This window comes from Oculina patagonica, chromosome 14, assembly GCF_052425735.1.
Source record: "Oculina patagonica isolate OP01 chromosome 14, crgOcupat, whole genome shotgun sequence".
In the NCBI taxonomy this organism is placed as follows: Eukaryota; Metazoa; Cnidaria; class Anthozoa; order Scleractinia; family Oculinidae; genus Oculina; species Oculina patagonica.
In genome coordinates, this window is record NC_135771.1 from 11,277,694 (window position 1) to 11,294,042 (window position 16,349).

The 16,349-nt window shown below is 36.6% G+C and overlaps 1 protein-coding gene and 1 non-coding gene across 4 annotated transcripts in view; both read right to left on the bottom strand.

Annotated features, from left to right (window-relative positions):
* Positions 1-50: 50 nt before the first annotated feature.
* The window catches only part of LOC144637501 (uncharacterized), a 39,348-nt gene continuing 23,049 nt past the window's right edge, over positions 51-16,349 (bottom strand). For all 3 annotated transcript variants that reach the window (XM_078496566.1, XM_078496568.1, XM_078496567.1), the window contains exons 9-21: positions 13,590-13,707; positions 11,777-11,880; positions 10,486-10,795; positions 9,454-9,601; positions 8,917-9,003; positions 7,781-7,945; positions 6,186-6,354; positions 5,021-5,148; positions 4,420-4,569; positions 3,784-3,939; positions 3,122-3,200; positions 1,896-2,001; positions 51-1,448 (exon numbers count right to left, since the gene is read on the bottom strand). In XM_078496566.1, coding sequence (XP_078352692.1) covers positions 1,346-1,448; positions 1,896-2,001; positions 3,122-3,200; positions 3,784-3,939; positions 4,420-4,569; positions 5,021-5,148; positions 6,186-6,354; positions 7,781-7,945; positions 8,917-9,003; positions 9,454-9,601; positions 10,486-10,795; positions 11,777-11,880; positions 13,590-13,707 — 1,823 coding nt within the window. In that variant the 3' untranslated portion in view covers positions 51-1,345. The remainder of the gene's footprint in view (positions 1,449-1,895; positions 2,002-3,121; positions 3,201-3,783; positions 3,940-4,419; positions 4,570-5,020; positions 5,149-6,185; positions 6,355-7,780; positions 7,946-8,916; positions 9,004-9,453; positions 9,602-10,485; positions 10,796-11,776; positions 11,881-13,589; positions 13,708-16,349) is intronic.
* Trnal-uag (transfer RNA leucine (anticodon UAG)) lies at positions 8,313-8,386 on the bottom strand. Its single transcript has one exon. It is a non-coding gene; the product is annotated as a tRNA-Leu (tRNA).

The following is a 16,349-nucleotide window of genomic DNA, read 5'->3' on the forward strand; positions in this document are numbered from 1 at the left end:
GTTTGAGTAACAAGAAAGACCAACTTTTAATAACAAAGACACTCGATTAGTAAAGTCAACATGCTTTATTGCTGCCAAAGTTTCGTATTAAACGCTTCGTCTTTGCGAGTCATTCACACGAATTCCACTCGGCAGTTACATATTTCATTAATAAGCAAACTAAACAGCAATATTCTAAAAGCTTGCAAAAAATAACAAGAATATACTTGACTTCCAGTCAACTTATCAGTTGCATTTTCGTATCTATCAATTAAGTTTTCTTATCTTATAAATTCTAGCTAACTCAAGAGCAATTTCAAAGTCCTACCTACAATAACAAAACATATTTTTACGACGTTTCCGTCTTGCTACTCGATGAGACTTGCTAACTCAGTCAGCAATAGCACATGTTTAAAGCGAATACTTCACCAACTACGATTAATTGCACTTTCTTAATCAAATGAAAGCCAGTTATCAACTTCTTTAATGAACGCAACTTTTCCTTGTCTTACGAACTAAGAACACTTGAAATGTTTAGGCAAATGCCTTAAAGTGCTATGTTCTGCGAAAACCTCGCTATCAGTTTTGTCAACATTACAAAACGAGAGAGTCTTATTCGAAAGTATTGACGAAATATTTCTCACGTCTGTTTTTGTTTTTGTTTGTTTGTTTTTTATTTTATTTTATTTTCTGAGAGTCCTAAGGACTTTTGTTGAGTACTGTAGCACACATGATATATCTAAACAGCTATATGCAACTATGCTCAATACTATGCTTTAGCGTTTACGGTTAAATATAAACGGTTAAATATTTATGGTGGGGACACACTCAAAGATTACAAAAAACATTGTTGGGAATACTTTGTAGGGTGTGAACCCCATGAATCGTTGTGGGAACATTGCGAAGGTCACGGAATCGGCACTGAAAAAAAAAATCAAATTGCTGGGTGAGTTTAACACCTTGCGGATAAACTGGATATGATGGGTCTTCAGGCAAAATGCGTAGAATGAAACCGAGAAACGCTTAGAATCGCTTACAAATCTGGAACTAAAGATTTTGGTAGAGAATTAGGAAGGTTGCTTGCGGGCAAGTCACACCTTATCATATCAGCGAACAATGGGATTACGTCTTTTGAATGAAATTTTACAAGTCAAATTTTGAACGCCTTTCGAGTCGAGTAGGGACCAAAATTGAGCGAAAAACAAATTTCTTGATCGAACTACACAGTACAATTAGTATGCAAAAGACTGACTGAGGATTTACGCGAAATACGCTATTATAAGTAATAAACCAGCAATTGACTATTCAGTGACGTTTCAACGTGACAATGCATCTGTTTTCCACAACGATTCATAAGGAAGCCAGCTTAGTGCTGTGTACGCCAGATGGTGACGCTTGAGTGACACATGTCAGATTTGCGCAGACCCTCGCGCTTGCTGCGAACCAGGCGTTGCTCCAGGAGAGTAAACCTTAAAGTGGAAAAAGAAATAAGAAATTAGTCCACCTTTTGTAGTATTAAATAATCACTTTAGTAGTACAATACGCGAGAACAAACATTCAAATTCTTGTCCCCAGAGTCACCTGTCCGTCTTAGACGGTAGGGCCTGTGCACGAGCAACAGGTGGCTCTGGGGACACAATATTTGATTGGTTAGATTTAGAACTCCCTTTGTAAAAAACTAGCCAATCAAATCATGTGTCCCAAGAGCCACCTGTTTTCGTGCACAGGCTACGCCGGCTAAGAGTGAAAAGCGGCTCAGGGACGAGAAGTCACAAGAATGATGTTCACTGAAACGTATCCACTTGGTGAAAAAGAATTTGAAACTATCAGAAAATACTTCAGTTGTCGAATCTTTTGGAAAGCCACGAGCAAGATGTCAAAACAATAACTTGACAATTTATTACGAATATCCTTACTTGTTTCCCAGCACAGCTTTCAGCGACTCTAGGTCCCAGTCCACGTTGGTCTTGATGATCACCAGGCCACTCGGATTAATTATCTCCCACAGGCGAATCAACCAGGCTGGAGAGAGACAAGAAACCATTATCATTCCGCAGACATTCCATGCAATAGAACGGTAGAAAATCTCCACTGATTGAAATATTTTTCTACTTACTAATTGTCCATACAATATGCTATTTCTGAGTTCCCCTGTCTCAAAACGAGTCTACGTGTGAAACCATTCATATGAAAACAAGTTCACCTACAGGTCCATTTTCATGCAAATCAAACTCATTTTCATTTGAATGGTTTCGCACGTAGACTCATTTTGAAACAGAGGCAAAGGGTAACTCGGAAATGGCGATGAGTTCTGAGATTTTGAAGGAGTGATTTTGTGTCACGGTGCTTTAAAAGTTAGTTTTGTCTAAGATTGTGGGTATATCTTGGTTTGGCAGAAACTGTTGTAAGTTTAAAAGTTATTGTGCTGCGGTTGGGTATTGCTTATGTCTTTTGAATATACCTGATTGAAGAAACGTTGACCCGTGAAAAGCACAAACCTTGAACGATAAGACCGAATGGGATTCTGGGTACACAGCATTGGTCAGCTTAGTAATGTTCAATTTATTTATAATCAAGGCATTTTTTTTCTTTGAGAGCGTTGAAAGCATGATTTATGCAACCTGTCTTATTAGTATGTTCATTCTGTCACAGAAGACGATTACTTTTTTCCGATTTCCCAGTCAACATTTGTGTCGCATCGTTTATTGTTTGTGCTTTTCACGGGTCAACGTTTCTTCAATCAGGTATACTTTGTTTTACGTCATTTGGTGAACACTAAGAAACTTCTAAGGTTGTGATGAACCAATTAATTTATCTACAATAGAGCGGTTTTCACTTGAGTGTCGAAAGTTAATTGCGTTTGCTTTGGTTTTGCATTGCTACGCTTAGTGATTGGCTTAAAAATCTCGCGCCACTTTCTCAGCCAATCAGAATTAAAACCAAAACCAATCGTGACTCGCTCGCGCACGTTTTCCCGCGCTTCGTACCAGCCACATGTATTTGCTTCGAGTTTTGATTGGTTCACTGGATTGTCTGTGTTCTTTGTGATTGGCCAGAGTAATTACTTTGGTTTTGGTTTTACGACACTCAATTGAAAACTGCTCTATCATGCTTCATACCAATACATAGTTAGTGTAATTACCTTTTGGATTGGACAGGCGGTGAAGGCAAGACATGATAATCATGTCATAAATACCAATCTCATTCGGCAACCAGGTAAACTGAAACGAGATACAAAAGGTACTGTTTGTTGCGGTTAGTTCGACTCTGGTTTGCTTGCAGTTAGCTTTTATTTGTTAGTAGGGGTAGCACTATCTTCAAATTTATAACTCTAATTTAAGATTTGACTCATTGACTCATTGACTCATGACTCATTGACTCATTTGACTCATAAAAACTTTAGTCTCTATATTGACCAATACTTTCCTGTGTGATTCTAACTTCTAAGTCAGTGGATGAGACCCTAGTGTGTAACCATTCAAATGAAAGCTATTGAGCAGTACTTTCACGTGGTACCGTTTACTATGCTGTACGAGGGGATACTAACTTCTTAGTCTGTGGATGAAACCCTAGTGTGTGGCCATTCAAATGAAAGCTATTGAGCAATACTTTCATGTGGTACTGTTAATTATGCTGTAAAAGGTAGTTCAAAGTTCTGCGTCTGTGAAGTGGCCAATTAAATGAAAGCTACTGAGCAGCGCTTTTATGTGGTACTGTTTATTATGCTGTACAAGGTGATTCTAACTTCTAAGTCTGTGGATTAAGCTTGAATCATGGAAAGTATGGACAGCGAGATACACTAACCTGTTGGAAATGCACTTGATCAACGTTGGCTTCAATCTCGTTCAGTGGAATACTGACCAAAGGCAAGTCATTGGCACACTTGATCTCCAATGACTTCCCTTGCTGCAGCTTGAGTGCTGCATCGAGCAATCGGCCGCTATGGTCGATAGCAATCACCTGAAAAAATACATGATATATTAACAAAGATGGTTGCATTAAAGGGGCTTTTTGTCAAAGCCGCAACTAATTCTTCCAAGTCACAACAAAGATTCGAAAATGATGAAGTTTAAAAAAATGATGAAGTTTAAAAAAATTGTAAATGGCGACGGAAAAAGGACAAAAAAAAGCCAAAAAAAAAAGCCCTTAAATGCCAACGTTTCTGCGTGGGTTATAGTGCTCAGAACTTTCTAAAAGCAGTCAAGTGCGTTTTATTATTTTGTGAAACAAAATCTGTACGAACTCTAACAGCATTGTATTGAAAACAATGCCATCTTTAGCCATCCTAACTTCCTAATGACTGTGTTTCAGTCAGTTATCTAGCAGTGTTCTGCAAAATCAAACTGTTATTTTTGGACCTCACTGCTCTAGTTTGTTTTGGAGCGTTTCAAACTCGTGCTAAGATCAACGACAATAGAACTGTTTATGTTTTTACAGTACCTCTTCCAAGAACTTGCTGAGTTCATACGAGAACCGACCCACGGAGCACATAACATCCAAGGCTTTCTTCACTGGACATTCGTACTGCTGTGCGGCTTCTTGACACATCTGTGCAATCTGCTTGCAGTCATCAGCATCGCTTTCAACTCCCTGAAAAACATGCAGTGTCAGTCAACCAAAAAAATGCAAAGGGACCACTTGCAAGCAAAAAAAATGATTGGTAACGATTGAATTAAGTCAAGTGACAATACAAAAAGATTGGCTTAGAAGCCGTCCATGGATAAACTTCTTACAAGTTGACGGATGAATATCAGGGCATGTCATTTTGTATATTCTGTCACGCTAGGTCACACTATGTTAGGTGATTGTGTTACGCCAGGTCACGCAGTTTGGTACTTTAGGTCACGCTGTTGAGACGAGTCTGTCACGAAGTAGTCACACAATTCAGTCAATTCGACGTTTCTAGATCACGTTATTTAGTCGCTTTAGTCACGCCAGGTCATGCTATTCTCGATTTCGTCATGGTCTCGCAAGTCACCACACCTACCGAGCAGCCAATCATCCCAAGGGCCGCTTGATAGATGCTTTATGTAACACTCACCAAAAGATCCCCATAATGGGACAAAACTTCGCTGTACAGAAACTCCTCAGCATCATCATGATACTGATAATTGGTAGTGCTGACATATGCATTGCTGTCATCTACTCCAGGCAGTGTAGGAGGATTATCTGTAATAAGACACAAAAACAATGCATGAAAGAGTCTCTTTTCGTCTGCTAAATCTCATCCCAAAAACTCTAATATAGACAAGTCCACAACGACAAACCAAGCCGGATCTCTTGAAAACCTGGATCATTAAAATCTCGAGATAATATGTAAAAACGGTTAGCTGATACCTAAGACAAGGAGAAGAGATTGAGACAAAAGAAAATATCCAGTCGCTTGCTTTATCAGACATTAAAAAGAAAATTATTTGGGCAAATATATTCTACAGCTATTTTATTTTCTTTTGTCTCAAGCTCTTCTCCTTGCCATAGGGATCAGCTTACTGTTTCTTACATAAAATCTCTTCCTGCATGTTTGAATTTTAATGTCATTTAGCTTTTTAAGCTCTTTTTTAAAGCATTTGGATAATGCTACGTTGATAGAAAGGAAGTTTCCCTTTCCACGCTCAATCTTTTCCTGCTCGAAGGGGGGCCTGAGTCGACCCGAAAAATTCCTTACTGATGACGTAGTTCTACAGAGATCCGTGTAGCGTCTCTGATTGGTTGTTGTTTGCGCGCGAAAAAAGAGCTGAAGTTTTTATTTTTTTTTTTTTTTTTTTTTTTTTTTTTTTTTTTTTTTTTTTTTTTTTTTTTTTTTTTTTTTTTTTTTTTTTTTTTTTTTTTTTTTTAATAAAAAAAAATAAAAAAATATTTTAAATTCAAAACCAAGCGCGGTATCTAAAGTCATCTTTTGCAATTCAACAACAACTTGACTGGAAGGTAAATTCAAACTAATAGTTTATTAAGGTGGATAAACAGCAAAGATGTAATAATAAACCAAAAAGGAACAAGGATGGTTAACATTGGCGAAGATAAAGACAGATTACGAACTTGCTAATTTGTATTTTTTTTTAATTCTTCGGGGAGGAACGTGTGACGAGCCCAAAGAGCGTCCGCGTAGGAGGATATCCAGTCACTTGTTTTATCACACATTTTAACAGAAAATCACTGAACTGCAGCAAAACTGAAGGATGAATTTGAGGAATTTACTTAGAACTTACCTTCTACACCAACTCCCAGTACAAAAACAGGCGTTTCCACCAAACGAACCGGGGGATTGTCCACAACTGACTGGGCAATCCTAAAACCCAGATGCTGAAAAAAATGGCGACGGAAAGCAAAGCGGGCGAATCGTGATGCCTCGTCCCCAGTCGACACCCAACTGCCACCCTAATAAGGAAACAAAACAAGACGGTTGAAATCAAGTTTCTGTTGAAAAATAAAGAGGCTAAGAGTATTGTATTGCTACTGAACTCCCTGTATGGGATGTTTGTCCATCGCAAGTTACTTCCCTGCATTCTGTCAAGATGCCCTAACAATTTTCCATCACCCATTTATACACCTGGGCCCTGTTGTTTAAAGGGTGGACAATGCCATCTGCCGAATAAATCACCATCCAGCAGATAAGTGTTGGCAAAACGAACTACGCTATTATTGGAGGGTCTGAGGGGGTCTACTTGATAGTGATTTATCCGGTGGATAGTGTTATCCATGCTAGAGTACTATTTATGACTTCAGTAATTGCTGCTACATGTAAACCCTACCTGACTTTCAGAAACATGACGACAGCACAACGATGAAAATGTGTAATTCAGAGGACCCGAGCTTTTCAGGCTTTTTGAAGCGCCGTTCTTTGATTGTTTACGAAACTCGGCTTGTAATGACGCCAAAAAAGAGGTCACATATTTGAAGGTCAGATATTTAAAGCGAGTGTTTGCTTGTCTGAAGTGAATTTTTCGAAGTTTTCATGTTCAAAGCATTTGTTCGCTAGTTCGTTTACTCGTTTGATCTACGCGGAGTCACAAACCGGTTTTTCGTGATCGATAAAACTGCATTCGGTTGCTAAGTCACTTAGTCCCCCTGGGACATCTACCGCTTCGTTGGGCATGCGTGAATTAATAACTGAATTCGTAATGAACATTTTCATCGTCTTGATGTCCTAATGTTAAACTTTGCAACAAGCCTTTCATCAATGCCTTTTAGTTCAAGATTTTTTTGCTCTGACCACCTTTCTCAACACTTGGTTCAGTAATTGTTGTTAAACCTTACCAGACTTTCAAAACATCTAACTTTACGACAAGTGACTTTCTGCTATGCCTTTTAGTTCAGATTTTAAATCCGCGCAACAGATGTAAGTTGTCAAGCTTCTTTTCAAGGACTTTTCAATACTCGAATAAGAAGCGATTTTTTAAAACATTTGACTATAAAAAGCTGCAATACAGTAAAATGTTTTTTGAAAAACATATTAAGTAAAACTTAGTTAAAAAACTTAGTGACTCCATCTGTGCGAAACTCTTTGTTTGAAAGAACATTCAGACATTTTTATTCCTTGTGTGATAGATCTATTGTTTTTACTTAATAATTATACATTTTTTTATCAACACTTCTGATGACTTGATAATGACGTTAGCTTACGTCGAAACATCGTCGTTTTATTAAGCTTTTTAACTAAGTTTTTCTTAATATGTTTTCCAAAAACATTTTATCACAGCTTTTTCAAGTGAAGTGTTTTCAATCGTCCAAAAATTCAAGGGCATTTCAAAATGGAAGCTGAAATTCAAGGGCTTTTCAAGAATGAACGAACCATGGTACATACCATAATCATGTTGTGTCTGCCATCAAAGCACGGCGTGGAAAAGTCATCATACAGCAGATGAGCTTTAAATTTGCAAAAACCATTGAAATGATCCTCGACCCATTCCCACACGTTTCCAAAGACATCACAAAAACCAGTTTCGGAAGGCGGGTACAGGTTTACAGGCTGAAACCAAACAATTGAAAACGAAATTATTAATAAAATAAACTCTTTTTAAAGGATATTGAATGATATCATCTGAGAGTCAAGTGCTGTGATGTCAACTTACGTCCTAGAGATTCAGGAACTTTAATTTTATTCCTTTTTTAGGGAAGGTTTATCAAATAAACAGAAAGACCTTTGCAATTCAAGACTGGTTAAGCTTATTATTGGTATTTAAAACGTTTCTGGGGCTTTACTGTAAAGATGCCACATGGTACCTTACATGTAAGTTGCACAAAGTACCTCGAATCATTTTACAGATACATGTAAATGTGAGTAACAAAGATATTAAATAAGATTTAAATGGCATCAAACTCGGAAAAAAAATCCGAGTTCCAGATGGGATTTGAACCCACGACCCTCTGTGTTCTAGGACGGATGCTCTAACCACTGAGCTACTGGAGCAGTATCACACAAACACATTAAGGCATATCAAAGATGCAACCAACCAACCAACCAACCTGGGTTCAAATCCCATCTGGAACTCGGATTTTTTTCCGAGTTTGATGCCATTTAAATCTTATTTAACATGTAAATGTATTATAAAATGAAACAGACTGAGAGCAAGCTCAGTTACATTGTATCATCAAATGGACATGTATCAAAATCTATGGTTATATACAATGCAAGCCCGAGGGTCATATTCAGTAGAAAGGAGGGTGGGTGGGGAGGGGCATTGTTGCTATACTGTTAAATCTGTGGGGGCAACGTACTCATAACACTGCACAGTTACCTACATGTGTCTGGAGGGTGTTCTTAGGCTGGGTGGTTTCGGTTTTTTTCCGTTTTTTTTTTTTTTTTTTTTTTTGGTTAAATTTTCCTTTTTTTATTTTTTTTCCTTCTTTTAAACTGAGTATTTCTTTTGTCATATAAAAACAGACTCAGTACTGAGATAAGCGTGATATTATTATTATTAAACAGGTAAATCAACTTACAGTAGATGAGCCATAAGCCATGTTGACATTCGCTTCAATTTTATCTTGGTAGATGATGTCACAAGAGGTACCCTCTGTAGGAGATTTCTGTTAACAAGAATAGATGATTAAATATTATATTATTTAAAAGTGATACTGCATCTATGGCCTTATGCGCCTACTGGCGTGAGGAGAATTGATGATACTGCATCTGTAAGTTCTTAGTAACCTCCAAGAATACCACATGGTAAACTCTCTAAACATAATTAAACAAAACTCAAAAACGTCCTATGGTCGTTACATGAACATTAATGGTCTCATGATCAGGGCGTACTCTTACAACGTAAAATACAAAACATGCTCCATAACAGGGGCTTATAATTCCGAAAAAAATGTATCTTTCTGAGCCACATTTAAACACAGATTAAGCCTAGGGAATTGTATGCAGGAGGGCTTAAATGGACTGTTGGGTGTGAGCTTTTGGGGACTTACATGTATTTCTGGGGGAGGGGGGATTGTTTTAAATTTTACAGTACCGGTAGTTCTTTTCAGTCTTACCTGAGGTCCACGCATGACATGATGTTCAGCCTCTGTCGGCAGACGATAATCTGAACCTTTCCAGGCACAGAATGCTTTTGCCTCGTGATAATTCACTTCTGCAGGCCAGTCCATAGGCATGTCCATCACTTCAAACATTGCACGATATCTGTTTGTTAAAAGAAAAAAGAAAGACTAGCTACATTGCATACAGTGTACATACATACATTAACTTATGCAGTAGACATGCCTAACAGCTAGTGCACTGGACTCTACATCAAGTGGTCTAACTTCAAGTCCTGGCTGGGACACTGTGTCGTGTTCTTGGGCATCAGACACTATTTAAACAGTATTAGCCCTCAAAGCTTCACTTTTCGAGCTTATCAACTTTCCAAGGGGCAACTATTAGACCAATAGTACCTAGACAGAAACACTCTTCGTTTTTTTTTCTGTGTATAGGGACGTAAATTACACTTCAGTAGCTAGTCACTACTCTGTTGAATTCTGTAAAATCACATACCTAGTTCAAATACAACTGTAACAAATAGCGATGTTTATGTAGTCTCTAGTACAAATGGGTTGTACTCACTACCACAGTTCAAAGGAAATTGCAAACTGTTTGTGAAGATAACCAAGTTCAAGATATAAACAAGGTTGTTTTTGAAGTTAATGACTGAAAAAGATGTCGAAATCCAAGAAAAACAGATCGAGGCGGCAAAACGTTTTGGAATGTGTGGGGACTTAGACTGTCCTAAAAATACTTGGCAGGTTTTCATATTTGGGGCAACCTTTTTCTGTTCTAGCACCTTTTTGTCTTCTGAACAGTTTCTAGCCAATAGATTTCCAAAGATTTTCTGATTGTTGTTCGAAGGCCATATGAAGCTTTCCAATCATTTTCAAACTTTTCCTAAGATAAACAAAGTTTCCAGAAGACTTCCAAAGAAGTTTCGAAGATGCTTGAACTTACTCACGAGACGGAATATCTTGACAAACCATTTTTACGCTGTGCTCTCAATATTTTCGGCACCAGATACATAATTATTGTAGACTTACTTGTAAGGGCTTTCTTTCACCTCTGGGTGACCATTTGCTGTAACACCGTTAGACTCCAAGCCATTATGGTGGTGGCCATTCATGACACCATTGGATTCACCATTCTGATGGCCATTCATGACACCATTGGATTCACCATTCTGATGGCCATTCATGTTGCCATTTTCTTGCAGGCCATTATGATTGACATCGGTTGCTAGGTTACAGTGAGAGTAAGTTGCCAAGTCCGCACCACAGCCAGATTTGCAGTTGTTTCCACAAACCCAGAAACTTGGATGATGCAACTTGCGGAACTGTTTCCATTGCCAGCCTGAAAAGCAATGTACATTTATTTGTACAATTCTGATTTTTCAAAACCTTCAATGAGAATCAACAAAGGTTCAAGTTATCAGTGCAAAATTAGCAAAAAAAAAGGACCTGGTGGGGAGTTACTGAAATTCAACAGTTGAATCAGGATAACTCAACCCTTTATAACTTGAACCTCCTTTAATTCTTACTCGAACCTTTTCTGATTTTGCCTCCAGCTTGTTTTCTTCAAACTTTACCTTGTTTAGTGTCGACTGATGACTGGCCACACGTGTGAGGTTTCAATACTATTAATAATTAGGGAAATCCTTCTCCTGGATTTAGGTTGTCAGGGGACTTAGGTGTTTGCTCCATGCCAAAATCGAAATTTATCATGTTTGGTCTTTAAACATCTTACAAGTAAACATAAAACAGCATTTCAAACTGAAAAGTGAACTCATTCGACTTATTCTCAAGTGAAATTGTTATTATGCTATCAATTGATTAGCCAATTATTATAAAAAAAATTGTCTGGCAAATTTTAGCCAAATTTCAGGGGTCTTGTTGTCTCAAATTTTTCTTTGACAGCTTCTTTGAGTCTCGGTTTCTTTTGCAAGGCTAAAAAGGTCTCGGGCTCGAAGAAAAGATTTCAGTCTCGCCATCTTGCTAAGTCTCACATTTACCAATCAACACCCCTCATATTGCATTCTGCACTATCCTGTAAGTCTCTGAGTTTTGGTAATGTGGATGAAGGGGATCAAGAAATGGTGTGAAACAAAGGATAAAAAAGACAATAAACAATACCCAAACCAAAGCGCATTAGTTGTCCAATGATAGTTTCTGCAACAGTAAGATATTCCCGAAACTATTGGGAACTATTTACAAAGTTTATGGCTGTCTACAATGTGAATAGGCTCAATTTCTACTGATCCCTTAAAACCGATCTTGTTCTTTCCCAAACAGTGACTGGTAATCTGTATGTATATTATAATATTATGTATATTACCTTCCTGTGTCCAATACTTGCAATTTTCATAGCCTCCATCATTAACAAACTCCAAGTATTCACGGTTAGTAATCAAATACTTGGAAGCCTTGAAAGGCGGAACCCTGTGAGAAAAAATTGAAAAGTTGAAAAGAAAAAATTTAAAACATCCTAATTTAAGTCAGATACAGTAATCTGCTGAGAGGGTATTTTGAAACATTTTACCCCATTGGACTACAAGAAGTCCCTCTTTTTTCCTAGTCTGTCGAGTGTGAAATAAAAAAGTGCAATAGGAAAAATGACCATGGGATATCCCCCAGATTTCCAATGGCCATGCATTCCCCCCACTGACTTCCCAGCTGCCAGTTCTCCACTTGTATTTATTTTTTGCTTCACACTTGACAGACTCAGAAAAAGAGGGAGGGACTGCTTGTAGTTAGAAAATTTATTACCCTGTCGTTTTATTGTCAAAAGGGGTTCACTTTTATTTATCTAGCGAGTAGACATTTAATTTGAGTAAATAAATCTAATTAGATCACTGTGTATTAGTGAGTAATTACTTAGTACATGAATATGCAATAATCAATAATAAATTATTAAATAGTTATCATAATTGTGATAAACAGTGCACAGAATAGTGGCTACATACATGTATGTGTTCAACTTTTTACAATATTAGTTAATAAACAATATTTTTTATTATGAATTAGTAAGTAAAATTTCAACCTACTTACTCAGGCAAAACCACTAATACCTCAAAATTTTGAATATCAGATATGATTGTTATAGAGCAAATGAATTTAGCATATCATCAACTTCAGTAATAAGTTAGAACAACTATTGTAAAAATTGCGTAATTAATAAATATACACTCCAGTATATAATTTTTATTAATTAAATGTACATATCTTTAATAGTGTGTGCTCAATGTATGCAATCCTTGATTTTGGTTTTGATAGACGACTGGTTAGCACATACATAAAAACAATTATATTACTTCAAACACAACACTTTACGATGATTGATAAATCCTCTACACATCAATGACTTTTAAACACATTTTGCTTTTCTTAAGACGGAAACACAGTAAGTCCTAAAAATCCTACGATTTTCAAAGCTGTAAGAATTTTCTAAAAGCCACAAAATAATAGTTAATTTTTTTAAAACTATTATGAGTAATATTGATTGATTAAATAAGTAAATAAATAAATAATTACATTACTGTGTTAGACCTTTCTTATAAGCTCATCAATTTGTCAGTATTATTGTTTCATAATTATTATGAAGATTAAATTTCTAAAAATTAATTTGTTATCAGTCATTTAACTTATGAATTATATTAATTTATTAAAAAGTGAAATTTTTACTGTCTAGTTAATATATAAAAATAAAATAATCTTAGTTGCTAAGTTATTAAAAACAAAATTAAATTAACTTCTTTTACTTTAACAGTCGATTTATGCATAGACAGTAAAATGTTCTTTGATCCAAAATCTAAATTCTAAGATGACTTCAACAACAGTGACAGAAAACAAACAAACAAACAAACAATGTAAAAAATACAAACTTAAGATGAACACAAAACAAAACATACATTTTTGATTCTTGACAAACACTACAAGTCAAACAAAATATAAACACTAACCCATGTAAACAAGACATTGCATATAAAGTGACCTGACAAAAACAACACAAACTTTAAATTGTCTCCGAACTGAATTTAGTATAATCGTCTCAGATTATTGCCCGTAGAATATACAAAGGCAGTCTGAAAGACTCTCTAAAATGATCGACAGTGAAAAGTAGTCATGCACCGTGTTCACACCCAACTCACTTGGCGGTCCACCTGCCGTATTCGTTGTCCCAGCCGTACGATGGAAAGTTTTCTGGTTTCCCCATGCTCACAGCCCGCTCCGTTATTTCAATCAGCGGATTGGACAACACCGGGTCTCCTGATAGTTGGCATATACATTACAAAAATGCTATTTGGTGTAAACACACACTCGGTGCGGAAATCCCTCGGGGTATATCAATGAGGAAAACAGATTGATGAAAACTAAGGGGCTGACAAACCATTGTGTAGGTACCAAACAGGAATATTTTTGATTCTTGCCAGATTTTTAAAAAGGTATACACAGCCAGTTTAATGGGATATAGAAAAAATGGAGGGAGGGGTTGCCCTTGAGGGATTCCAGGGTGAAGAAAGGGAACTTTCTTTAAAGGTGCCAGGTGACACAAGTTTAGGTAATTCTGTTAAAAACAAGATGGTCTTTAAATCAAATAGTTAAAAAGTTATAATGATTGAAACCGAGAAAAAAAAACAAATGTTGGAAAGCTAGGAAAATGGATGGTCAAAATTTGACAAGAACAAAACAAATTTCATAATTTCAATTTCCATCAGGATGTCATGATACTGCAGTACACTTGTAAGTAAGAACATGTATATGTGGGTCAATTTTTACTGTATTCAGGACTTACTAGAAATGAGTCAGTATTTTTAATAAATTTAATTAAGCTATGATTCAATCTTGACACCTTGAGGCAACACTGTAGCTGAAATTTCATTGATGAACAAATACTTCATGATTATGAATTTGGAACTCATGATTAAAAAAAATCACCAAACCTTTTGTCACCAGCCCCTTTAAATAAAGGCTCATGTAAACCCCATAAAAATTCACAACACTCGCTCTCAGGTTTTCCTATCTGACCTCCCTTTTATTGGAAAACTGTGCTATGGAGTACAAAAAAGAATAAATTTATTTGCAATAACTATACAGCTGCTAATTTTGAACTGGTGCAGGTTTAGGTATGCATAATTTATGCACTCATTATTATAATCTTAAATTTTCACTTCTATATTTTTTTTTATACAGACTGCATCAGAAACTTGAGGCCAATTGAAACATATATTAAGCCAAATATTTTTAACTGGAGCAAGGCTCACCACTCCTAGTACAAGACTAAAAAAAGCAACAAAAACAACTATTCCTCCAAGAATTACATGTAACTCTTATAGCACAGTTTTCCTCTTCGAACACCCATTCTGATCTTCCCCCTCCCCTCCCCCCTCTAAATCTCCCTCCCCACCCCAACCCCTCTAGCTGCTTCATTCTCTTTCATTCCATTCTTCATATTTTATTTTTTCTTTCTTTTCACATCACATTCACATCATTCAACTTGGACTTCCTTTCACATGCATGTATCCATGATTATTATTTTGTCCCACCTCCCACCCCCTCCCCCCATCCCCTTACGCAGGAAAAACCTGGCAAGAATGTTTTAAAAACGTTCCAAATTTGAAAGAAAACTTTTTTGGCTGAAAGTCCATTTTATAAACAGTTTTTTTTTAAACAGTCACTGGATTAATATTGCTCACTTTTATCAAGTTGCGGTGTAAACAAACACCTGGGATGTTATCTTGTTTTGAGAACAGTGTATGCGTGTATGCCACTTATGTCAAATGAGAATTTTAATGTGATGCTCTGAAGCTGCAGAAAATCCATTTCATATTTATTTCCATATTCATAAAGCTGTGAACAGACTTGAACACTTTTGCTTGTGTTTTTTGTTTTTGATCTCACAAAACATTACTAGAGCAAAATCTGCCAAAAGATCATGTACATGTATGTGTTTGATTCTTGCAATAATTAATTCTAAATTCAATAATTCATAGGCTTAATATTATAATAGTGTATTGTCAGAGAGAGCATTTTTTAGACAAGTTGTCAAATTCCTATCAAAAAAATTTTCATGAGGATTTACATGTCTGACTGGTAGACAAAAAATCTTGCCTGGTGCATTTAATTCACATATTAATTGATGTAGAAACTGAACTGTGGTTGGCGAAATTACTGAGATATAAATTTGAACATTGTCCGAGTTTAAATCACAATCTGTGTTTTAGTTGTTGTTTTTTATTGTTCTTATCAAGATGTGATGATTTGTTTCTCCTGATTCATACAGAAAGATAATTTGATTGCAATCATCGTGATGACATCAAAAGCTCAAGAAAGGAAGAATTCCCGTCAACGGGACTCCTTTTATCGCAGTAGTATTTGTCAAAGGACCATTATTGGAAGGCAAGGAACACCATTCAGAGCAGATCCATAAGAACCTTTTCCAAGGCTTCCTGTGTCCATGGGACGATTTCCAAGAGTACAGAGGAGGCCCATGTTCATGGGAGCCAGAGAAGCACTAAGGACCCATTAGGGGTAGTTATCACAGGGGCCCTTACCTTGCCCCTGGGGGTAGTTGTCACAGGGGCCCTTACCTTGCCCCTACCTCAAACCATTTAAATTAAGAACCTCTTAATTACAGCAAAGTAGTGCAATCCCAAAGTAACAATCAAACTTTGCTGTTACAATAAGTTCTCCAAATTGAAAGAGTTACTTCAATTTTTAGTGACAGTCTAATTTCCATGCGAGAAGGAATATTGAGGAATTTAGTATTTGGCAGTTAGAACTGGAAAAGTGGGCTGTTTACTGAGTGGCAACAATTTTAAGTAACAAAGACTTTTGTAGAGGTTAATAATGGTAAATGTCTTTATTCACTCAAATGGTTGCAGTCGATGTTCCAACAAAGTTTTGTTCAA